The sequence below is a fragment of the Mya arenaria genome, chromosome 10, assembly GCF_026914265.1.
Source record: "Mya arenaria isolate MELC-2E11 chromosome 10, ASM2691426v1".
NCBI lineage: Eukaryota > Metazoa > Mollusca > Bivalvia > Myida > Myidae > Mya > Mya arenaria.
Genome location: NC_069131.1, coordinates 24,522,203 through 24,549,437, shown reverse-complemented (window position 1 = coordinate 24,549,437; position 27,235 = coordinate 24,522,203). Strand labels below are relative to the sequence as shown.

Genomic DNA, 27,235 nt, shown 5'->3' with positions numbered 1-27,235 from the left:
AAAAGTTTGTCAAAGCTTGTCCGAGTGATTACTCAACAATGCCTGGACCTATGGGGATCAGACTTGACATGGAGGCTGGGCCTGACCAGTAGATGACCCCTATTGTTTTTAGGGGTCGGATCGAAGGTCAAAGTCACAGTGACATTGAATGCGAAAAGGATGTCTGAGTGATTACTTGACAATTACTGCACCTATGACCCTCAATCTTGACTTGGAGGTTGGGCCTGACTAGTAGATGACCCCTATTGATTTTATTGGTCATCGGGTCAAAGGTCAAGGTCACAGTGACCTTGAACGCAAAAAGCTTGTCCCTGTGATTACTCGACAATGCCTGCACTCATGGCCCTCAAACTTGACATTTAGGTTTGGGGGTGGGGGCAGTATATGGCCTCTGTTGATTTTGAGGTCATAGAATCAAAGGTCAAGGTCCCAGCTCATATTGGTCAATTTACGTCATATTTACTTATTCTCTGCCGTTAAGAGGATACAAGTTTATCTGAAAATATGTCATCATCTGAAAATGATTAAAAACTGTACATTCTAATATCCTCACACGATGAATGGTCATAATCTTAAAACTGCCTCAATGGTAACCAATGTCAATGACAAACCAGCTGTTATTTCGGTCCATGCATATTTCATTCAATTATTCAAATATTCCTGACAACAGGGCGCTCAGGGGGCATAATGTTTGACAAACATTTCTTGTTTACTTCCGTCGTTTATAAAAGGTGCAGACAATATGAGAGTGTTTCCTTCGAAAAGTCTTTAATAACGTGTTAGCTACACTTTTATTTCCTTTTAATTATAGCAGGTTTGCTACACCGTATTTTGTGCATAAATTAATGAGCTTCGTTCTACATCTGCTCTATTGTCCATGAAACTTAATCAGAATGCCTCGATGAAATCTTGGAATAGTTTGAAACTAGTAGGTCATGTGGGGTCAAAAATGAGGTCACTGAGTCAAATATTAAAAAAAAAACCTTTTAGACACTCTATAGAGGCTGTTTTTTTTTGCATTTATCTGGACCAATCTTCATGAAACTTGATCAGAATGTTTGCCTTGATGAAATCTTAGATTAGTTTGGAACTGGGTAGCATGGAGTCATAAACTAGATTTCTTGGTCAATTCTAAATGTTATATATATACAATATTCTTTTTATTTCAAACAGTTGCAATCAAACTTATATATATATATATATATATATATATATATATATATATATATATTTCATCAACAATTGATTTTCATTCCTTGACTTAGCCCAATCAGGCGGGGGATATCAATTCAATTTGCTTGTTGTTACTGTTATGCAGCTATTTGTTAAACTGTTTCGTTTAAACACAGGTGGGTCTTTTGTTTCGAAGCTTGGAATAATAAGCTCAGTTATTTCACCCGATTTGGATACAAATTTGAAAACACTGAAGTCTTCGGAATGCTTTATAAACTCTCTGCCTTCAGCGTAGAAATAGTCCGCAATACTTTTCGGGTACAAGGCAACAAGTGCGAATCCATAGCGACCCATAAGAACATTTTCAGACTTATATTTGTAGATCTCAATATTTCCATACGCTTCGTTACTGTAAACTCCACAGTAAGGGTCTATATCTCTGTTTGGCTTGATATCCTACCGCGGTGGAGAAGAACTACTTTTGACACTACTTTTCCAAGGCTCAGGAAACGTGCAAATAGTGCTAGCGTTTAGCCAGGGGTCGACTCCTAGCATTAAATCGGCGGTGTACATATTCAAATTTGTCCGAAACATGAAACTTGGATAATCTCCAGTGAAAGCAGTAAGCACACCAAAGTCCTGATCTGGGAATAGTGACAATATTGCTCGGTAACCAAATGTAGTTCCCGTATGCCATAAGGTTTTCCATCCTGAAATATACCAAGCATATTCAAATCAATATTTTTGGTGTGTAAAAAATGGATTTCTAGTTAGATATACGTCTTGCTTTAAGCTGAAATTAATTTACGACCGTTTCTTTCACTTCCATCAATAAACTAGAGAACAACTAAAGCCATAAAAGTGTGATTATACCACGTGACACCTCGTCATAAATGCCACTCGGACTATTGATTTACCATTGTAAATTAAATATAGTGCAGCATGTTTAAACACCGTTTAAACATTATTTTGGTAACAGGTTTGTCGAATTGTTTGAGGAAACTAATCACCTAATCAAACTTCGGTAATAAAACGAAGGCGGGGCTCTTTAAGCGGCATAGACAGCCATTTGTTCCATTTTAATTGGTTAGAAAAAGAAAAGTTGTCTCTGTTTTAAGTCAACATTCGAAGCAAAATATAGCCTTCCGAAGTAGCATTTATGACGTTATTTATCACTTGGTATAACACACTGCATGCGCATACACATAATACTAATTCTGTTCAACACAATGTAATTAACTTGGTTCATATATATTTTCCGTCGTCTTGCTCTGAGTTATCATTAACAATTTCAAATTCTAACATTTATTGCATGAAGGCCTCTAGCCCATATACACATATGCATATAAACCATTATAAACAGCAAGAATAAACGGGATGTGATGACCCTCTATTAGCTGTGTGCTTTGATAAAGTGACATCACCGGAACATACTGGGACGGGAGAATGGTTTCTTTGTAACCCGCCATAGGACGAAACCACCAACAGAGCCAAGACTTTACTGAGGAATGCGTTTCTCCCATCCCTTATGAATCTTGCCCCCACCTGTTGTAAATGCATTGCGTGCCCTGATGTAATAGAAGGAATACTATAGAGATTATAAAACAAAAACCTGCACAGAAGGGATGCGACTTTTGATAAGCAATTATGGATACCCCTATAGTCGCCAACCTCCCAACCAAGTCCATAATTTGGTGTCGACAGGGTCACAGGCAGCATAGGTTTTCTGTAGTATTCATCTGTTGACGAGTGGTGGTGTTAGTAGTTTATACTCCGGATCCCGGCGTGAGCACATTGAAGGGTCCCAGAGTGACAGTTCAACCACCGCACACCTATCCTGGGCGGTGAACCAGTACTAGGTGCCTTCACTTCTGCAAGGAACTGACAACTTCTGTACATGCCAGGGGCAGTGGTACAGTGCGAATGGTCGTAGAAGGGATTTCATAACCAATCACAACAGAAGTGACCTGGTCCGCCCGGGAATCGAACCCGGGTTGTCCGATTAACAGTCCAACGCTCTACCGACTGAGCTAACCGGGCGGACCTCTTGACGAGTACGACTAATATAACATGCTGTTTTGTGGCTCGTGCGCATGCTCCAAGATATCTGTGACAATAATGCGCTTGCCCTGAGCGTTTCTCCCACCACGAAGATGGAACTTCATCCATTCTGCCATATCGTTGGCGTTGCTAAGGATACACCCTGCTCCACAAAGTTCTCCCCAGTGTCTGCAGAATAACCAATTAAATTGCTCGAAATTTTCTCGATTATTTTTAATAATTAAAAAATATACATGTTATGTGATCGTTGCATAGATTAGTCATTTTGCTTTTGTTTGTGAAATGGCAAACAAATGCGATATTGGGCTAATTGTCCAGAATTTTGTCAAGGTAACAAACGTTATTTTACGTCATCATTGGTAACTTTCAATCTGTATTGTTCTGGAAGTTTCAAGAATACGCTTATGATCCTAATACGATTGGAGACAACTGTGTTATATGGAAGGGCATTGAAGCAAAAGATATATAATGCTTTCTGACTTGTACATATTCCATTCTGACTTGTTCATCTTGCATTCCGACTTGTGCATCTGACTTTCGTTCATGTACAGCTCGCTTTATTGTATCCTTGTTCAATTCAGTTTATTCTTAAGTTTGTGTGTTTATATTCGCGTAAAATAATTCAATCGATTAATCATTCCGAAAGGTAGAATTAATTAAGCAAGCACTATGTATCAAGCCAAGAAGCAGCACTCAAAACAGCTCCGTTTTTTAAACGTTCGGAAAGTTTTACGGAAATAGATGGAAACTATCGACATAATACGACAAACAGAACACCTCGGCCTTTATACGACAAATATCTATCCCGAAGCTTGCCGGAGTTGTTACAAACCTATTGCTTAAACCTTTTTTAGGACGGAAATTACTGACATTGTAAGGTTAGTGCCACCTGGTGTAATGAAATCAGAAAATTATGACGTATTGCGATATATGCTAGGCTGTTTGGTACACATGCTGACATTTGTGTTTTCAGTTGAGTATTGGAAAACCACTGGCACCGGATTTTCAAACTTAATCATTTTTTTTTTTTAAATAAAAAAAAATCTTATAATTCCTTACTAAAAATTATAATACCGAATAGGTGAAAAAATATTGATTTTTTTTAAATATGCACTTTGTACTGTATTATATACTAACATGGTATTGAACGTTTCTCTACCCGGGTCACGTAATCATCTTATTACTCAGTTCAAAAGAACTTCTGCAGATTAACAGCCATCGGTATTTAAGGATATGATATCTATCTTCCGAACGCTCCACATTAGCCCGAAGAAATTTGCAGTACAAAGTGCATATTTAAAAAACAAAATATTTTTCAATATTTTTCACATATTCGGTATTATAATTTTTAGTAAGGAATTATAAGTTTTTTTTAATTTTTTAAAAAAATGATTGAGTTTGAAAATCCGGTACCAGTGTGGAAAACTAAGCTAGTAACATAAGTGAGTCATGAAGTAAGCCATAAATATAGCGAGACTTAAAGACGATTATATCCGAGATTAAGAAATTAACATTTTACAAAGCTAGCAATGCAGCATTCGGAACTCCTCGGCCATTTTTTTTCAAAAACAACCTCGGATGTATTTGGACGGTTTACATACTCAAAAAGTGGTACGTTTAAGTCCGCTGCAAGTAGATCGCGTAGTAATTTATTTAGCAGTTAAACTTTGTGACATTACTCTTGGGATTCTTAATTATGTTTGCAATAATACAATTTAATGGCAATCAAATTAAACTTAGATCAATAAATACAACTCTAAAACACTACATTTAATTAATGATATAATTCAAAATTTTACGAACTACTTCAACTGATGTACCTGCATACATCCGAGGTTGTTTTCGATAAAATGGCCGAGGAGTTCCGAATGTTGTTTTCGCTAAAATGGCCGAGGAGTTCCGAATGGCAATGCAGTTGCTCGAATATCGAAATCATGATGCAATGAAGCACGATGTACAAGTAAGAAAACATGATGTAAAAGTCCGAACGCAAAATAATATCTTCGCTTCAATGATCTTTCATTGTTTTAGCTGTACATGTACTTGTTTTTGTTTAATATACGAGCATAACATAACATGATTCACAACAATATCATTTATCACACTCTTAACTTTAAAGCTGCACTCTCACAGATTAACCACTTTGACATTTTTTTTTATTTTTTTTTTGTCTTGGAATGAGCCTAATTGTGCGTAAATGTTTGGAAACGGGTGATTTCAGACTGCTGACATTTTTTTTAAGATCAGATCGCAGTTGTTAATGTGGACGTTCGAAATTGTTTTTTTTTATGGCTAAAGGCGTTTCTTATGATGTTTTGGAAGCTTTAAAACAATTCAGATCTGTTCTATTGCGAGTTATCTTATATCACTGCATTCAAAGCAATAATGCCAAAAACAGCTGATTCTGAGCCTAAAAAAATAAAAAAATGTCAAATCGGTCAACCTGTCAGAGAGCAGCTTTAACCAATATCTGAACAATCGGTCCATTGTGTGTAAGGAATGCTATACTTGTTTGCTTTTCAAAATATTATCATAAATGCTGAATGCAAAAACATATGAATAACTGCATGTGAGTGATATGAAGAAGTAACATTATGATTGTCATGTACGCATCCAACGCGCATGTCTTCATTATTTGAAGTTTACATTATACAAACGAAACGGCATGTGCAAGGGCGGAACCAGGATTCAAAGTTAGGAGGGGCGTAGCTTAGGCGCGTTAACTTCAGACCTGCGCCCTGCCGAACCGAAATTTATTTGGTTTAAAGTGTTGGTAAGGGGGTGGGGGTACTCACTCAAGAAAATTTAACAATTTATAGTCCGAAATGGTGCTTTATTGTGCATATTTTGTAACTTTTTTTTCTCCTATATTGAAATAAAACATAAATTCGGACGATTTTAAAAATCACCAGCCAGTGGACCAGTGTATGATTATTAATTCATAGACGGATGCTTGTTCTTGATTTTACGTTGCATGTTATGTCCATTGAGTATCGTTAATCGTCTTTTTCTTTTAAATAATTTTGACAAACATGTTGACAAAAAACTTATTCCATGTACATAATCAGATTTGCTCCTTTAGATTGATAAACATTTGGAGGTGCTGCACACATTCGAAAGTACAATAAACATATTTAATTAATGTATATAATCTAAAAGCTATATATCTATTAAGGCCTAAAACAAGTATATGTTTGTTACCGGTTTCATACCCAAAAGAAATAGGACAGAAAGGTCGAAAAAAAACTCTGTAATATTTTTCATAAGCCATTTTTTCCCTTGATATTTTTTGTTACCAAACCTATAGATTTAAATGCTGTAGAATATCGACACACTCAATATTAGCATCGCTGGTATTGTTAAGGCTAAAAAAACTTGATTTTTAAAGTTTAATTGACTAAAATCAAACAAATTTAAAAATTAATCTTAAGGCAATAAAAGGGTTTAGTGTCGGGGCAAAAAATAGGGTAGGTCGTGAAACTGGAAACAAACATATTTTTTTTTTACTACTTATAAATGGTTCAATTTTTTTTTGCAACACAACATATTAGTAAATCGTGTTTTAAATACTCAATGTAACACACTTGTTAAACTCAACTGGCACTGGATAAAGCTTGCCAAAGTAGTCCACATATCCCTGCGCAAGGTCGAGGTCACCAAAATCAGCTGTAGTAGTAAATGTGGGCGCAGCAATTTCTCGGTAACGAGTTCCTCCCAGGATTTTCCGCCAATGACCTCTGATATGTAGGTCGCGAGACCGTACATAAGGTTGCTGTAGGTGAAGGACGTTCTAAAGCCGCTCTTTGGTGAAAGGTACTTAAGGCGTCTGAAAATTGATTAAACGTTTCCAATGTTGATTTTAGTGTAATGTTTATAGCTTTTATAGCAAGTTTGATTGGCAATATTGGCAGTACATACGTGCCTTTAGCCAGGAACAAAAAGATGTAAAATGATATGTACAGAAATTGTTAAGGTGGCCAATACCAAATACTTGACATGTGCATTATATACGAAACAAAATATTTCGTGAACGATTTCATATAGGACTAAAATAAGACAATGTACATCACATAATTCCTCAATGTTAGTGAAATCAAGGTTGTGCAGACAAAAACTACAATACCAAAACGATTTATTTTATATACGATAGTCTGGAGTTCCTTCCCCTGTCCTTACATTATGGGTTATCGTTACTATTCGTTATATATTATGCCAGGAACAAGAGAAATCACTACGTATGGAGCCAAGTAGGCTGTTAGCAATTTTCTAAGCATACCATAAATTACATTCGGACCTCCTTGGTCATTTTGATCGAAAACAAACTCCGATGTACGCCGGTACACCAGTAAAAGTAGTTCGTAATTTTTTGAATTATGTCATTAATTAATTGTTGTTTTAGCTGGTATTTATTGATCTGAGTTTAAATTGATTGCCAGTGAAGTGTATTTTTGCAAACAGAATTAAGATTCTCAAGAGCTAAGTCTTATTAAGTGTAACTACTAAATTAAATCTACTTGCAGCGGACTTAAACATGCCGAATTCCGAGTATGTTAACCGTTCTTACACATCCGAGGTTGTTTTCGATAAAAATGGCCGAGTAGTTCCGCATGTATAAATTATTGATAACATTTTTTCCTCCAGATACTCATGTTTTAACGCGAATTTGGATCACACAAACTTCGCACCATTTATCAAATGTTTTAAAACTTTTTCAGTCAACTTCATGTATTTGTAATGCACCAGTCAATTGTAACCACGGCCCACCAAGGTCAGGGGGTATACCGGCGATAGCCGGGGAAATTGGCCGTGTTTTTACCTTCCTGGTGGCCCCGCAGTGCCGGGTGACTGCGGTGGTTTTGTCTTCAAGCCATATATAACGAGAAATTGGCATTCTCTAGGGTCCCTTGGGTGCGGGGGCATTTGGCGGGGGGTTTACCATTAGTTCGTCCCCGCAGGGTGGAGATTTTGCCCGGGCTTGGCTGGACCGAAAGACAAAGTCCCCGCTATTCCCCGGACCTGGGGGCCGTTGTTACAAATGACTGGTGCATAAACTATAAGTGGTGAAACATACTTGTACAGGTTCTTCCTGGTGACGTTGGTATTAAATCGAATGTTGTCGTTTGATGGAACTCCAATTCTGTGCGCCAAGAGGTCTTCTAGTGTAGCGTAGCGGGACCGCAGATAATCCGCGAACACCTCTGTGTCATTTAGAACGGTCCTCACTTGAGTTGACAGGCTTAGGCTGTTAACAGTTGATAAACGATTATTTAGTTCTTGTGGACTTGCATACAATACATAATTATTATAAAGATATTCTAAATGAATATGGAATCTTCTCCTGCTATATAGGGATATGATGTATACGATTTTAAAACTCAAGATATACATAAAAGGGGCTGATCTAGGAATTTACTTTAGAGGCGGCGTTACTTAGGGACGCAGCCTTTTGACATGCGCCCCTCCCTCAGAACCAAATCTATATGGCATTAAATGTTTGCATGAGAGTTTTGGGTTACTCCTTCAAGCAATGTTTAACAATCTGTAGTCAGAAATGGTGCCTTTAAGTGTATATTATTACTTTTTTCTTCCATATTGAAATAAAAAGTAAACTTAGATGATTTTAGAGCGGTTGCGCGCCGGGTGCGCCCCACCCCTTATTAATCCGCTAGTGTATAATTTAGGAAATACCTTCAGAATACTTCTGATGGCACAACAACGACGCATATTGTCGTAAAAGGTATGTGACGTCGTTCACAGGGGCGTAGCTTCCTTTAGGCCGTGTAGCGGCCTACACATTTTTCAGAAAATCGAATTAATAAAATTGCTAAATCTGCAATAAAGGCATTGGGGGTTATGGAAATTTGAAATCCCGACAAATGCGCCTTTATATAAATTTAATTAAAGGTAAAAAAAGATTGATATTGTTGTTCTCATTAATGTTTTTACAACAAAATGCACCAACCACAACATAGCTAAAATAAAAATCGAGGGGGGGGGGGGGAGACACCCCAAGAAAGTGGCCTACACATTTATTTTCGTCAAGCTACGCCCCTGGTTCAAATAAGTTACCTCATATGCCGCTGTTTAAACTATAGTTCATTTTGTTTTCGTTAAATTGCACGAGCTGATGTCAGATCGGTCGTTTAGAGATAGTGGATTTTATAAAATATTTACAAAAACAACAGCAGTAAACTTTTAAATTTAGCCTGGTTTATGTGACAAGAGAATGAAGGCTACATATAGTTACTTGGTGTAATAATTGTTCAAAACCATTACTAAAAATAATATTTGTTTTATTACATGAAAGATAAATTATTCCTAAGTCGAACTTTACAAGTTTGTAGCAATAGGTTGAGGCTGATGTTGATATTTACATGTCTGACTTTAAGTTTCCTTACCAATTCATGAAATATATATAGAGTTTAAGAATAAAGGTTAAGTATAGGCTAACTGTATAGCGTTTCCGAATTCACAAACTGTTGTGTTGTTGTTGAGTTTATGAAGGTCTGCCCGCGCCCTATACTGGCTGCATTATGGCTTGACCCCGTCACATCCGTCACATCCCCTAGTGTGACTTAAACAAAATTTCGAAAGCCAAAGGGGGAGTTTTATTCCCATCGGTTGACGGGATATTCACCAAAGAAGCAATTTTCTACCCAAAGTGCCGCGAAACCTGCGATGAATGACATCTAGAGTGGTCCCACAGCTCTGACTATTGGATATGGTTTCATTTCTCTAGTCTTAACTACATTTGTAAATTTGATATTGCATCGTATCTTTAAAAAAACATTCACAAACTGTATACTGGCCAATTGTATTTATACACCGATGAGCTGCAATACTAAAATATGCAATCCAAAGTACAGGGCCGTCTGATTGGAAACTTGTATATTGTGAATGCCCCGCATTTATAGCACATGGCATTTGGTGTTTCAATTGATAACATGTTCCATAGAATGTGACTTTAACTTATGCAAGTATGCAGTTGTTTTATCGAAACAATCTTGTAGATCTGAGCTCGTTTCCATACATCTGTCTCAATCCGAAATCAGTAACCTTCATAACTTGTGAATGATAAAGATTGTATGAAATTTTAAAATATTTAATATTTATAAATATACGACTAAACGTGGATTACTTGTTTATTATGTGTACCATGAAGTACTAAAACACATTTTTATGATTCTCAGTCCAAGAGATCACCCTAGGGACCAATCGCTCGAATCAGGTAGCTCGACTGGCCAAAAATGCAGCCCAGATTCCAAGTAACTGTGGTTTAATGCACTTGCTTTGTTAATATTTTTGATTAAACAAACGCGTAATTGTCTTATGCCATTAATCACTAATTGAACAACAGTTATGTAAATGGTGCAAATTAACGTACGAGTATGATCGCACGAGCTGATATAACAACGATCGCTTAGAGAAATAAAGAGGATTTTATGAAATATTTAAAAACAACAACAACACATCAGCCAACTCTTGAATTGAACGAGTTTTATACAATATGCTTGCGGAGCAGTAACAATATTTTAATGTAATATTTGTTCAAAGCCATTACTAATAATAACATTTTTATATTAAATGAAAGACACATTATTCCTACGTTGAACTTTACTATTGTGTTACAATATGTTGAGGCTGTTATTAATATTTACACGATTGACTTCTCCAACCAATTCTGTTAATTCCGTATGTATAGCGTTTCCTAATAAAGATTAAAGATGCACTTTGACTCCCAACTAAGATTTAACACATTTAATACAATTGTTTTAATATGCCCAAAAGGATGAACAAATATCGAAAACAATGGTTCTTATGAAGGATACCGAGTTTAATTTGATGGAAATGAGAATAAAACATGGTATGTCTACCGTATGAGGCTATAGTAGACCACAGCAAATCATTTAACATTTTTGCTTTTTCTGCTATTAAATACACGGTTACAATCTTGTTATCAGTATTAAATAATTTCCATATATGTATTATTTAGAAAGTAGTATACCAGAAGCCAAGCTAATGATTGGCTGTTTAAGATACGACCCCATGCAACTAGATGGGCCAACACGTGATGTATAGGATATTAATGGGTCCATTACAAGAACGAGTGGGGGATCAGCTGAAAGAAGATCATTTGAAGAACGCTCGATTATGTTGCCTGTATTTATCAGTCCTGAAAAGGACCATATTTTAGTGATAGATTGGTCGAAAATACTGGCCAAAGCAACAACTCGAAGGTAAAAAAAACCCTTCTATCTGCTGGCAAACTCACTTTTTATCTTCTTGTATCTGAGCCAGAAGCAGAGTTGCAGCAAAGGCCTTTGATAGAGAGGCAATACCGAACAGCGCCTGGTTCGTGACCGCTCCAGGATCGGTCAAGCTTTTCACTCCAAAACCCCTGGCCCCAATTTCTCGAAACTTCTTAAGTCCCTTATAACAGGATTAAGCTAATCTCACTATTTTTGTTGTTCTATTTACTTGTTCAAGAATTTTTAGAAATTATGTAGGAATAATCTGTATGATTATCAGAATAAACCATTTTTCAAAATCCGTTTTCAGTATGTCTTTTGGCAAATTGAAATAAGCGACTTAAGCCTGTTAAGCTTAAGAAGTTTCGAGAAATTGGGGCCTGAGGATTAAAATGTATGCATGTATATGTATACTTGAATTGTGTTGACACATTTCAGAAGAATTGTAAAAACAATATAAAAAAAATCTGACATTCAAGGTCAAACATTTGACGTTGAAAGTTTCGTATTTGGCAAATTGAAACTGATTTAAAGTCGGACCCCGTTGGCTCGAACTCCCAGGGATCGGCGAAAATAACTCGAGCATCGGAAAATTCGAGCCAAGTGGGAATGCTAACCTATAGTATAAAAAAAATCGGTCCTTAACATCTAGTTCGAGCCAAGCGATTTCGAGCAAACAGGGTTCGACTGTATCTATATGACATTTATACGAATAAGAACATCATTTCAATAAACTCTTCTCGCACTCGCATGCTATATAAACTTGTCATTTATAAGAAAAACACACACATCTACGTAACAAAACATATTTCATGTTATTATAACATATTTAAACCAATTTTAGTCATTAAACGGGTTATTGCCCACTGCAAATGCAGAGCGATTACTACAGCAATATTCAACAAGACAAAAACATGATCGGTAAACGACTTCAACAGTTGTACATTGAATAAATGATTAAACCAAAATGATTCAATTAAGATAGTTTCTATTTAGTACCTACGTAGCTATAGCATGTATCATTTATCTTAGGTTAACTTAACTTTACCTTGAAAATATAGTTCTCCCATTCCTTACAACAGATTCGCCAGACCCGGGTTGTCATGACAACGTAATCCAGTCTCAACAAATTCTGAAATCCGTCTAGAGAAATCATCTGCATCAAAGCATTCCGCATTAAAGCTTAAACACACTATTATCAGCAAAACTGACCCACTAAGATTCATAGTTCTTGTAGTTTATCAACAGTCACCCAAAACACATCTATTACGTATTCGCTTGAGACGTTATAAAACAAACAAGTAGCTCGAAAACTTACCGCACAGTTCAGAGAAACTAAGAAATATCTACGGTAGCCTCTGCGCGCCATTATTCCTTAATAACTACTTTGTACGGTAGCCTCTGCGAGCCATTATATCGCACTTCTGGATTGTACGGTAGCCTCTGCGCGCCATTATATCGCACTTCTGGATTGTACGGTAGCCTCTGCGCGCCATTATTCCTTAATAACTACTTTGTACGGTAGCCTCTGTGCGCCATTATATCGCACTTCTGGATTGTATGGTAGCCTCTGCGCGCCATTATTCCTTAATAACTACTTTGTACGGTAGCCTCTGCGCGCCATTATATCGCACTTGTGGATTGTACGGTAGCCCCTGCGCGCCATTATATCGCACTTCTGGATTGTACGGTAGCCTCTGCGCGCCATTATATCGCACTTCTGGATTGTACGGTAGCCCCTGCGCGCCATTATATCGCACTTCTGGATTGTACGGTAGCCTCTGCGCGCCATTATATCTCACTACTGGATAGTACGGTAGCCCCTGCGCACCATTATATATCATGACTGGATTGTACGGTAGCCTCTGCGCGCCATTATATCTCACTACTGGATTGTACGGTAGCCTCTGCGCGCCATTATATCTCACGACTGGATTGTACGGTAGCCCCTGTGTGCCATTATATCTCACGACTGGATTGTACGGTAGCCCCTGTGTGCCATTATATCTCACGACTGGATTGTACGGTAGCCTCTGCGCGCCATTTAAATCTCACGACTGGATTGTACGGTAGCCTCTGCACGCCATTATATCTCACGACTGGATTGTACGGTGGCCTCTGCGCGCCATTATATCTCACTACTGGATTGTACGGTGGCCCCTGCGCGCCATTATATCTCACTACTGGATTGTACGGTAGCCTCTGCGCGCCATTATATCTCACTACTGGATAGTACGGTAACCTCTGCGCACCATTATATATCATGACTGGATTGTACGGTAGCCTCTGCGCGCCATTATATCTCACTACTGGATTGTACGGTAGCCCCTGCGCGCCATTATATCTCACGACTGGATTGTACGGTAGCCCCTGTGTGCCATTATATCTCACGACTGGATTGTACTGTAGCCTCTGCGCGCCATTTAAATCTCACGACTGGATTGTACGGTAGCCTCTGCACGCCATTATATCTCACGACTGGATTGTACGGTGGCCTCTGCGCGCCATTATATCTCACTACTGGATTGTACGGTGGCCCCTGCGCGCCATTATATCTCACGACTGGATTGTACGGTGGCCTCTGTGCCCCATTATATCTCACGACTTGATTGTACGGTAGCCTCTGCGCGCCATTATATCTCATGACTGGATTGTACGGTGGCCCCTGCGCGCCATTATATCTCACTACTAGATTGTACGGTAGCCCCTGCGCGCCATTATATCTCACTACTGGATTGTACGGTCGCCCCTGCGCGCCATTATATCTCACTACTGGATTGTACGGTAGCCCCTGCGCGCCATTATATCTCACTACTGGATTGTACGGTAGCCTCTGCGCGCCATTATATCTCACTACTGGATTGTACGGTAGCCCCTGCGCGCCATTATATCTCATGACTGGATTGTACGGTGGCCTCTGCGCGCCATTATATCTCACTACTGGATTGTACGGTAACCTCTGCGCGCCATTATATCTCATGACTGGATTGTACGGTAGCCCATGCGAGCCATTATATCTCATGACTGGATTGTACGGTGGCCTCTGCGCGCCATTATATCTCACGACTGGATTGTACGGTAGCCCCTGCGCGCCATTATATCCCACTACTTGATTGTACGGTTGCCCCTGCGCCATCACTTCTGGATTGTACGGTGGCCCCAGCGCGCCATTATATCTCACTACTGGATTGTACGGTGGCCCCTGCGCGCCATTATATCTCACTACTGGATTGTACGGTGGCCTCTGCGCGCCATTATATCTCACGACTGGATTGTACGGTGGCCCCTGCGCGCCATTATATCTCATGACTGGATTGTACGGTAGCCCCTGCGCGCCATTATATCTCACGACTGGATTGTACGGTGGCCCCTGCGCGCCATTATATCTCACGACTGGATTGTACGGTAGCCTCTGCGCGCCATTATATCTCACGACTGGATTGTACGGTAGCCTCTGCGCGCCATTATATCTCACGACTGGATTGTACGGTAGCCCCTGCGCGCCATTATATCTCACGACTGGATTGTACGGTAGCCTCTGGGCGCCATTATCTCTCATGACTGGATTGTACGGTAGCCTCTGCGGGCCATTATCTCTCATGACTGGATTGTACGGTAGCCTCTGCGCGCCATTATATTTCATGACTGGATTGTACGGTAGCCTCTGCGCGCCATTATATCTCATGACTGGATTGTACGGTAGCCTCTGCGCGCCATTATATCTCATGACTGGATTGTACGGTAGCCTCTGCGCGCCATTATGTCTCATGACTGGATTGTACGGTAGCCTCTGCGCGCCATTATGTCTCACTTCTGGATTGTACGGTAGCCTCTGCGCACCATTATTCAACCACAGCTACATAGTACGGTGGTTGTGTAAGCTTATTTATACACGAGCTCGGATCATGCCCATTCGGCGAGTGCTCCGTTGAGATTGTTAGCCATTTTAGGTTTTTGGAGCATAGTGCACAGACAGAATGTAATCCTTGTTAGACCTAACCTGGTTCTTTAACGTGCACCAGTGTATAGCGATGTCACACGGGACCCCAATTGAACGTACTTCCCGGAAGACGATTAGTATTTTTAGTGATACGACGGGGAATCGAACCTGCGACCCCTGGATTGATAGTCAAAAGTGTTAACCACAAGACCATGGATCCGCCAGCGTAGTGCCGTAGCCTCTGCGGATCATTATATCTCACTACTAGATTGTACGGAAGCCCCTGCGCGCCATTATATCTAACTACTGGATTGTACGATAGCCCCTGTGCGCCATTATATTTAACTACTGGATTCTACGGTAGCCTCTGCGCGCCACTTTCCCTGACTTCTAGATTGTACGGTATCCTCTGCGCGCCATTATTCCCTGACTTCTAGATTGAACGGTAGCCTCTGTGCGCCATTCTTCCCTGACTTCAAGATTGTACGGTAGCCTCTGCGCGCCATTATTCCCTGACTTCTAGATTGTACGATATCCTCTGCGTGCCAATATCCCCTTACTTCTAGATTGTACGGTAGCCTCTGCGCGCCATTATATCTCACTACTGGATTGTACGGTATCCTCTGCGCGCCATTATATCTCACTACTGGATTGTACGGTAGCCTCTGCGCGCCATTATATCTCACGACTGGATTGTACGGTAGCCTCTGCGCGCCATTATATCTCATGACTGGATTGTACGGTGGCCTCTGCGCGCCATTATATCTCACGACTGGATTGTACGGTAGCCCCTGCGCGCCATTATATCTCACGACTGGATTGTACGGTGGCCCCTGCGCCATCACTTCTGGATTGTACGGTGGCCCCAGCGCGCCATTATATCTCACTACTGGATTGTACGGTGGCCCCTGCGCGCCATTATATCTCACTACTGGATTGTACGGTGGCCTCTGTGCGCCATTATATCTCACGACTGGATTGTACGGTGGCCCCTACGCGCCATTATATCTCATGACTGGATTGTACGGTAGCCCCTGCGCGCCATTATATCTCACGACTGGATTGTACGGTGGCCCCTGCGCGCCATTATATCTCACGACTGGATTGTACGGTAGCCTCTGCGCGCCATTATATCTCACGACTGGATTGTACAGTAGCCTCTGCGCGCCATTATATCTCACGACTGGATTGTACAGTAGCCCCTGCGCGCCATTATATCTCACGACTGGATTGCACGGTAGCCTCTGGGCGCCATTATATCTCATTACTGGATTGTACGGTAGCCTCTGCGCGCCATTATATCTCATGACTGGATTGTACGGTAGCCTCTGCGCGCCATTATATCTCATGACTGGATTGTACGGTAGCCTCTGCGCGCCATTATATCTCATGACTGGATTGTACGGTAGCCTCTGCGCGCCATTATATCTCACTACTGGATTGAACGGTAGACTCTGCGCGCCATTATATCTCATGACTGGATTGTACGGTAGCCTCTGCGCGCCATTATGTCTCACTTCTGGATTGTACGGTAGCCTCTGCGCACCATTATTCAACCACAGCTACATAGTACGGTGGTTGTGTAAGCTTATTTATACACGAGCTCGGATCATGCCCATTCGGCGAGTGCTCCGTTGAGATTGTTAGCCATTTTAGGTTTTTGGAGCATAGTGCACAGACAGAATGTAATCCTTGTTAGACCTAACCTGGTTCTTTAACGTGCACCAGTGTATAGCGATGTCACACGGGACCCCAATTGAACGTCCTTCCCGGAAGACGATTAGTATTTTTAGTGATACGACGGGGAATCGAACCTGCGACCCCTGGATTGATAGTCAAAAGTGTTAACCACAAGACCATGGATCCGCCAGCGTAGTGCCGTAGCCTCTGCGGATCATTATATCTCACTACTAGATTGTACGGAAGCCCCTGCGCGCCATTATATCTAACTACTGGATTGTACGATAGCCCCTGTGCGCCATTATATTTAACTACTGGATTCTACGGTAGCCTCTGCGCGCCACTTTCCCTGACTTCTAGATTGTACGGTATCCTCTGCGCGCCATTATTCCCTGACTTCTAGATTGTACGGTAGCCTCTGCGCGCCATTATTCCCTGACTTCAAGATTGTACGGTAGCCTCTGCGCGCCATTATTCCCTGACTTCTAGATTGTACGGTAGCCTCTGCGCGCCATTATTCCCTGACTTCTAAATTGTACGGTATCCTCTGCGTGCCAATATCCCCTTACTTCTAGATTGTACGGTAGCCTCTGCGCGCCATTATCCCCTGACTTCTAGATTGTACGGTAGCCTTTGCGCGCCATTATTCTCTAACTTCTAGATTGTACGGTAGCCTCTACGCGCCATTATTCTCTGACTTCTAGATTGTACGGTAGCCTCTGCGCGCCATTATTCCCTGACTTCTAGATTGTACGGTAGCCTCTGCGTGCCATTATCCCCTGACTTCTAGATTGTACGGTAGCCTCTGCGCGCCATTATCCCCTGACTTCTAGATTGTACGGTAGCCTCTGCGCGCCATTATTCTCTGACTTCTAGATTGTACGGTAGCCTCTACGCGCCATTATTCCCTGACTTCTAGATTGTACGGTAGCCTCTGCGTGCCATTATTCCTTCACTACTGGATTGTATGGTAACCTCTGCGTGCCATTATTCCCTCACTACTGGAATGTACGGTATCCTCTGTGCGTCATTTCTCCCTGACTTCTAGATTATACGGTAGCCTCTGCGCGCCATTATTCTCTCACTTCTGTTTTCTACGGTAGCCTCTGTGCGCCATTATTCGCAAACCACTTTTACAACTCAAAAACACTTGTTAATGCCCCAGAGGTAACATTTAATAACTTGTGATATTTCTGCGGAATGATGTTGAATTAATATCGAAGTGGAATCATTGTCATTACCATTAGAAAAAAAGCTATAAGACAGAGTTAACCACTTAATAGTATTATATAGATTGAACTATATAGGGTGATACATGCAAACTTCAATATAAATACAATTCAAGGTCATTTCATGCCACTACAGCAGGTCTTAAATGTGGGATACATGGTCATGGGTCATTGTTTTGGAAAACAAATAAAATAAATCTTCTCTCTTGGTATCCCTGTTACTCTATGCTAAGCGTTTATACACTCCAACAAATAATAAGAATATTTCTTCATGAGAAGATTAGAACATGATACATAACAACGATTTTTACTTATATCCAAAGCCAGTTATTGAACGTTGTTAATAATGTGACACTCTTATTCTAAATCAATACATACACATGTATAACAAACATAAATTTTGAGTGATAAACCTTTAACTACTCACTAAACAATGCATTTATGGAAATGTTAATTATTGCAAACAAGATTGTTACCCTGTATTTAAAAGCATGAACATGAGAAATGACAAACATATTAAATGATTTGTGAATGCTAACATATTTAATGTGTTCTTCTATATCTACAGTCTCATATGGTAGAAATACCATGTTTTTCGCTGATTTCTTTCAAATGTTTGGTTTGTGGTCACCAAGCCGGACAAGTGGGTTTTCTCCGGGTTCTCCGGTTTCCCCCACAACACAAGACCACACTCTCGCGTAAAATCGTGCCAACGAGAGTGATTAATATAATGTTGTAATAACTTGTTTCACAATCGTAAAATAATATGGTTAAACTAAACTAAATTTCTTTCAAATTAATTGTTTTCGACATTTATAAATTCTTTTTGGAACTTTTACTTAGTTTTACATAAACCCATCGGTATTTTTAGATAATACTTTTGTAAAAACAGATTAATATATACACATTCTACAACAAAGCAGCAGTAAGTAAAACAATGAACAGCACTCCGCTGAATGTTACTTTTATAGAGCTATTTGTTAAACTGTTTCGTTTCCTTCTTGAATTGGGAACGAGTTTAAACACAGGTGGGTCTTTAGTCTCGAAGCTTGGAATAATGAGCTGAGTAATTTTACTCGATGTTGATTGAAATTTGAAAGTACTGAAGTCTTTAACGTGCTTTATGAGCTCTCGTCCCTCGGCGTAGAAGTAGTCCGCACTACTTTTCGGGTACAGGGCAACAACTGCGAATCCATAACGACCCATGAGAACATTTTCAGTCTCATTTTTGTAGATCTCAACATTTCCATACGCCTCGTTACTGTAAACCCCACAGTAAAGGTCCAAATCTCGGTTAGGCTTTATATTCTTGCGCGGTGGAGAAGAACTACTTTTGGAACTACTTTTCCAAGGCTCAGGAAACGTGCAAATGGTGCTTGCATTAAGCCAGGGGTCGACCCCAAACAATAAATCAGCGGTGTATAGAATCAGATTAGTCCTGAATATATAGCTCGGATCATCTCCAGTGAATACAGTAAACACACCAAAGTCCTGATCTGGGAATAATGACGTCATTGATCGGTAACCAAATGTAGATCCCGTATGCAACGAGGTTTTCCATCCTGAAATATACCAAGCATATCATTATTAATGCTTTGGATGCCAAAGATGTCAAAAACAAAGTGTCTCTTTTCTGGCCAGTGTGTATATTCATATATATTTACGATTAAAGGTATACATAACGAGTTCCTGTAGGCCTCTTTACCACCACGTATAGAAGGCCCAGTATGTTTCAGTGTTGAATAATTACAGAAAAAAGTCTGTAACTATGACAGAGTCTCAGATAATGTTTGATGAAACCTCGGGGTCCAAACGATGCTTAATTAAACAGAAATGTATGGGAAATACCAATGGAATCACTAATTCAACTACACACTCACTATGTAATAGTTAGATTACATGAAGTAAATTCTTAATGAAACGAATGGGCGGAGAATCGAACGAGCCCTTCTTATTCATTAAGAAATTATTTCAGGCCATCTAACTATTACATAGTGAGTCTGTAGTCGAATTAGTCGAATTAGTGATTCCATTGGTACAACCTCATTGGCTGATACACTGATAACGCAAAATTTGACGCAGGGACTGTGTATGGATGAGTGGCAGTCGGCGGACCTTTTAACTTCCGCGAAAGGTGAAATTCTTAATGATTAAGTCGGGTACTTAATGATTGCCTATTTGCATTTTCAATTTGATTAAAAAAATAGGTTGTATTCTAAATGCTAATGCGGTAGATCAGTTGGGTAGAACTGGGCAGTTGCTTAATTTCGGACTATTTTTGCGGTTTCAGACTGGAGAAATAAATGAAGAGAATGAAGCTCCTTTATATAAAATAAATTTGACGCAAGCATTTTCAAATGAAAATTTATCACTGCAGTCAGCGAAAAATCTCCAATTTAATCTCTCAGGTTTCTTGCATGTGTGTTATTGCGATAAATGCATTTTTTATCATACAGGGGTTTAAAACATCGCAGAAAGGAAAATGAAGTGATTTGGATATACATGCATTTCGACAAGTTTACATAACTTAACCATACTGGCTAACTGGAACTTTAACCTTCTGAAAGCGGACATAAAACACACACACAAATGGGCCTATAGTTTTAAGGTATGATGTACTTTAAGCTGAAAGAAATTTACACCACACTGAAGGAAATATTTCATTAATAAATTAATCATCATTAAAAAAACTAGTAAAATAATTTATATGCAATATTGACTCTTTACGAAACTAACAGAAAAGAGGCGTCGTATACAGTCCTCATGTACAACTTATCTTACCTCTGTAGTGACCGACTTTCCAACCAAGCCCATAATTCGGAGTCGAGAGGGTCGCAGGCAATATAGGTTTCTTGTAGTATTTATCTGTTGACGAGTAAGATATGCTGTTTTGTGGCTCGTGCGCATGCTCCAGGATATCGGTGTCAATCACGCGCTTGCTCTGGGCGTTTCTTCCACCACGAAGGTGAAATTTCATCCATTCTGCCATATCATTGGCGTTGCTAATGATACACCCAGAGCCACAAAGCTCCGCCCAGCTCCTGTAAATTGACCAAATACATGTTTGTAAATGATAACGAGTAGATCACGAAGGCTATTGTACTTATATAGCATCCAAAATATTTATAGATTTCTGATATTACATTATACGTAATGCATTACTATGTACCATGTTTCATCATGCACCGAACAGTGATGTCTGTTAAGCTTTGTGCCTTTTAAAGCTGCACTCTCACAGATTAACCATTTTTTCAACATTTTTTATTTTTTGTCTTGGAAAGAGATTTTTTTTGCGTAAATATCTACAAACAAATGATATAAGATTGCTGACAAGGGATCAGATCGCAGATTTTCATATTTCCTTTCGAAAATTAATGTTTTATGGCTTAAACTGTTATTAACGGTTTAAGAAAAATGCATAAAACATCGATTTATGAACTTAAATATTAAAATCTGTGATCCATTTTTTTGTCAGCAGTCTTATATAACCGGTTTCCATGGATTTTCGCAAAAATTGGCTCGTTCCAAGACAAAAAAATTCAGTTGCCATAAAGTTCAACCTGTGAGAGTGCAGCTTAAACAGAATGTTCGTTAAAAGTTTGGCTACTGCGTTTGGCTCTTTTAATTTATGTAAAATAATTATAGAACACATCATACTTGGTAAAGTCAACTGGCACCGGATACAGCTTTCCAAAGTAGTCCACATATCCCTGCGCAAGGTCGAGGTCATCAAAATCAGCTGTTGTCATAAAAGTTGTTGACGTCATATCAAGTGGGCGGAGCAATTTCTCGGTAACGAGTTCCTCCCAGGATTTTCCGCCAATGACCTCTGATATGTAGGTCACGAGACCGTACATAAGGTTGCTGTAGGTGAAGGACGTTCTAAAGCCGCTCTTTGGTGAAAGGTACTTAAGGCGTCTGAAAGTTAATCGTATGTTTCAAATGTATACTCTTAATTGCATCACTTCCACGTGGTATTGAAACCGATGCTGTGCAAATATAAATGAAATGTATCGAAATTATTTTTCTTGATTTTTAGGGTTAATCAATTTACTACACGAATCGGACCAAAGAACACATGAGCAAATTAAGCGGACACCAAAACTTTGTATGAAACGTTCGCCTCCAGATTTTTGATCACATGAACTTTTTCGCAAACGAAATGCCAACACTAGTCAAATGTTATAAAATTGATTCAACTTATTTGTAAACTAAAAATGTTTTAGAACAAGTTCAGTCAAACTATTTGTAAACTATAAATGGTGAAACATACTTGTACAGATTCTTCCTGGTGACGTTGGTATTAAAGCGAATGTTGTTGTTTGAGGGAACTCCAATTCTGTGGGCCAACAGGTCTTCCAACGTGGCATAGTGGGACCGCAGATAGTCCGCGAACACCTCTGTGTCATTTAGAACGGTCCTCACTTGAGTTGACAGACTTAAGCTATTTTAAAAGGAACAAAATATTATGATTTTGTTGATAAAGTCATTTTCACATGTTGTAACTTGCATAAATTACAAAGGTATGGGGTTAAGTGCCCTTAGAATACAAACTACATTTTCAGCCAATGAAATTGCAGAAAGGAAATCATTATTATAAAGTACAAGGCTTAACCATTAAGAATTTCCAATACACATCCCCTGCGTCAGAGTTTGCGTTGAGAATGTTTAAGTCAATGAGGTAGTATTCTAAGTCAGTTAAATGACCTGAAGTAATATTTTAATGATTAAGAAAGACTCGTTAGTTATACTTACGCCGGCCACTCTTAATCATTAAAATGTTACTTCATGTCATCTTACTATTACATCAACAAGTATAATGTTTCTCTAAGCAGACTTATCGTTACGTGTCTCGGAACTGAACTTGTCCCTGTGGTTTCCATTGTATTATTAAGTGATCGTTTGTGCTATGCTATTTCCACACAGCCCGATAAAAAACAACCGAGGAACCCATTTGAATATAACAATACACCTTTGATACGGATCTTGTATTGCGTAGGTCAAGTAAAAGTGTCTACAATCAATAAAATGCTTCATAATGGATGCGACTTTAGTTTAATATTTCAATGGCTTTGGTGATATTGTTAATGAACCAAACGCGAAATTGGACATACGAATGGAACCCATCGCCTATGGGAAAATAATTAAGGAAATGGTGATAAGTTCTTGTATATGCGAGTTTTCGACTAAGTTGGGTAAAATGACGTCATATCAGAACAAAAGTAATAATGGTTGTATTTACAGTATTACCATCGAAAGAAGGACCGCTACTTAATAAATTGGGAAAACCATGTTAGTCGGTTTATCTGTGGGTTTGTGTCACTTCGAGTTGCCTACGTAAAGTACATATAACACGAGATCGAAGGTCGAGTTCGATGCATTTTAACACAAGCAACGAGAAGTTATTAAAGCCCACAGATTAACCAACAAACATATCATTTCCTTTGTTTTATACCATAAAATATGTTTAAAATAAAGCTAGCAATACTTTTCTTAAAAAAGCGTTTAAATCCAACGACATGTGTCCACTTTATTTCGAATAGTATGCGCAAGTAAATGTGCGCATGCGCACTAGGATACCGTGTAATACGGAATCAAAATCATGTTGTGTAATATGGAAAAAAATCCGGTTACCTTATGTCATACTAAAATCAGGCAATATTTGAGACGGGAAAGTAACAGGTACGGTATGGAATAAAAGTATGTTTGGGTCTACAACATGTCGTGATATTCTGGGGATCAGCTGGAAGGAGATATGTCCAATTATTTGAAGAAGGTTCCATAGACTTGTCCATATTTATCAGTCCTAAAAGGGACCATATTTTGGTGGTAGACTGGTCGAAAATACTGGCCAAAGCAACAACTCGAATGAAATAAAACTCCTATCTGCTGGTAAACTCACTTTTCATCTTCTTGTATCTGGGCCAGGAGCAGTGTTGCAGCAAAGGCCTTTGACAGTGAGGCAATACCGAACAGCGTCTGGTTCGTGACCGCTCCAGGATCGGTCAAGCTTTTCACTCCAAAACCCCTGAGGGTAAACAATAGATTTACATACATACTTTAGGTACATTGTCACACTTCAGAAATTTGTAAAGATTTTTAAATAAAGTATAGCTATCTTATGTTTGACATTCAAAGTTAAACCTTTGTCATTGAATGCTTTGTCTTTAAGGCAAATTATTTAATTTATGGTAAATATTGCAAAGTTTATATAAACTATGTCCACCCTCATATGTGTGATAAGGTTGTTTTTCATGATTCGTATCACATATCTTATGGTAATGAACAACTTGAACTGGTTATATCCAGTGATCTTATGAATATCTTCAATACAAACGCAAAATATATGAAAATAGAATTTTCACTTTTATGAAAACATTACGTTTTGCTATAACACTTATTAATGAGCAAGTCATTAAAAGGTAGTATTTTCATCTGCGCATGTCAGACGTCTTTATAAATTTAATAAATTATTTCACCAAAATGTTTCAACAAACAGAAGTATCGACTTAACTAAAACCTATGTAGCTATAACATATGTCATGTGTGTTGAAAACTTAAAACATATATTTACCTTGAAAAAATAGTTTCCCCATTTCTTACTACAGATATTGCCAGACCCGGGTTGTCATGACAACGTAATCCAGACTCAACAAATGCTGAAATCCGTCGAGAGAACTCATCTATATCAAAGGATTCTGCATTAGAGCTAAAACTAAATACTAAACAAACAATTGTCAGCAAATCCGACCCACGGAAATTCATTGCTCTTGTAGTTTATCAACACTCACACGATCATTACCTCCGCATGTATGTGCTCGCTTGAATCGTTTACTCCCGACCGAAACGCTGACACACCGCAAAGTTCAGTGATATCGAGGAATTTTCCCCATTGCTAAACTCTACAGTAGCCACTACGCGCCATTATTCCCTATTTTCTTCATTCTACGGTAGTCTATGCCCGCCATTATTCTCTCACTCAGAAGCCTTTGCGCGCTATTTTGTATTATATTTTTATAATGGGCTAATTCCCACAACTACAACATATCCATATTTGTTATAACTATAACTATTTGGCCCTTCTTAATATTGCCTAATTAATAAGCATGTTTATCTCATAGTGGGGCTTACTATCATTTTAAGTAAGCTGTCTCGCTGCTTCCCTAATAGCATACACAGCCATTCATGGTGGAAGGATTAGCACCAGCATCTTATGGCCACCGTGATTTGGATTTCACCACATTTGGATTTTAGTTTTATTGACAATAATGTGAAAGATAACAATAATGTTGTGGATAAAATCGATTGATAAAGGTTTCAAATACTATAGTGATAGCTACATCCAAGATATATAACTTTGTGTTGAGTTTCCTTTATTGTTTAGTATACTGATCTGACCTGTAAATTGCAAACCATTGATACACAAATACAAACGTTGGTCATCCCGTGCCTGTTCATATTCAGTTTAACCCTCTTTATCTCTGATGAATTATGTAATCAGCAGCTTTTCACACTTTGACCACATAAGCCAGATTGCTTATCAATATACATACCTGGGAATTCTCAAATTACCTGGATTAGTCTGATGGTCAGGATAATTCAGTGAATGCTTTACCATAGTTATAGCAACGGATTTATCCAGAGTTATTGCTTATTACTATCACCATACACTATGTGCTATGTTTAATCCGTTTTTGTTTCAGTTCAAAAAGATGATGGGTGTAATGTCCGAAGAAAAAAGGAAAACAAAACACATTAAGTGAAACCATGTTTATTGAATACAGATTCTATGAAGTGCATTATTCTTATGTCCATGTACAAATACCATATATAAGATAACAAATTAAGAAAAAAACGTGTTGCAAACATGCCAAAAATGCATACATGTACACGTTTATAAATGAATATAAACATCCATAATAATATAATTTTGTTCATGAACGACCAGAATATAGAGATACCAGGCTCATGATGTTCATACCCCATTTGCTTGTCGGGTCTTTGTGACCAGTAATATTACACCAAAATAGAATTATCTTGGGGTACGATATCTACCTGAAGATGCAGCAAACAGTGTTGCTGATCGAGATTTTCTTTTTTAACTATCGTGTCAGCCAGCTCTTTTTGTAGCCTTTCAATCACACTATTATCTTCTTGTATAAGTGCCGATGTGAATTCATCAGTGCTTGTTGTCACCAGTTGACTATAAACTATTGGATCTAATGCTTATGTTTATGTACATGAAACAGCTTTTTGTACCCCATTTAACAGATGGTACAGTGTTTGGCTTGAGACACTTCGGGACTGGAGGCCTTGCCCGATACAATTCTTGTTAAATTGCTTTGAATAAACAACTGTCATCTTGTTGATCTGAAACAGTACAGGGTATCAATGGTCTTTAATATAGTGTAAATATTCTATTGTTGAAAGATTCTGCCCGGGTCCACATAGCTACATTGATAAGTACATTTTTTATGTTTCTTTCTGATTGTTAACTATTTAAAATCAATTTTGTTGATTATCTGTAAGGGTATTTCACTATTTTAAACACAGATCTGTAGAGTAGATTTTCCAATGGATTGCATCGTGCTTGGACTAATCAGGAGGTCAGCCACTTTGTTTACGTACATTCTTGCTTTGTAAGCCTCGTTCTGGTTATGGAATGTAAGGTATGCATAACATTTGAGAGAGGCCTAACCAACCATCCTCAAATTCATAAAAGGTGTTCGACTCACAAATAAGCTAATTGTAAGGCCCCGATTTCTCGAAACTTCTTAAGCCCCTTATAACAGGATTAAGCTAAGCTCTCTATTTTTGGTTTTCAATAAATTGCGTAATGTTAACTTCTTTAATAGTTTTTACACTTGGGATTGGAATTATTATCATGATTATCAGAATAAACA

At 38.9% G+C, this 27,235-nt stretch overlaps 1 protein-coding gene across 1 annotated transcript; it reads right to left on the bottom strand.

Moving 5' to 3' along the window:
* Positions 1 to 1,284: 1,284 nt before the first annotated feature.
* LOC128204493 (uncharacterized) lies at positions 1,285 to 25,154 on the bottom strand. The gene is made up of 10 exons (XM_052905906.1): positions 24,907 to 25,154; positions 24,235 to 24,360; positions 22,606 to 22,776; positions 21,990 to 22,250; positions 21,114 to 21,373; positions 19,245 to 19,894; positions 14,351 to 15,339; positions 8,306 to 8,476; positions 6,819 to 7,060; positions 1,285 to 1,883 (listed from the first exon to the last, which is right to left on the bottom strand). Exons 1-10 carry the CDS (start codon positions 25,095 to 25,097, stop codon positions 1,630 to 1,632), a joined length of 3,315 nt encoding a protein of 1,104 aa, XP_052761866.1. The 5' UTR covers positions 25,098 to 25,154; the 3' UTR covers positions 1,285 to 1,629.
* Between the last annotated feature and the right edge of the window lie 2,081 nt (positions 25,155 to 27,235).

Coding starts and splice junctions, on each gene's coding strand:
- LOC128204493 (XM_052905906.1), bottom strand. CDS start 25,097: ATGAATTTCCGTGGGTCGGATTTGCTGACAATTGTTTGTTTAGTATTT. Junction 22,251..22,605: donor ACCAGGAAGAATCTGTACAA/GTATGTTTCACC, acceptor ATTAACTTTCAG/ACGCCTTAAGTACCTTTCAC. Junction 21,374..21,989: donor GTGCCAGTTGACTTTACCAA/GTATGATGTGTT, acceptor GTCAATTTACAG/GAGCTGGGCGGAGCTTTGTG.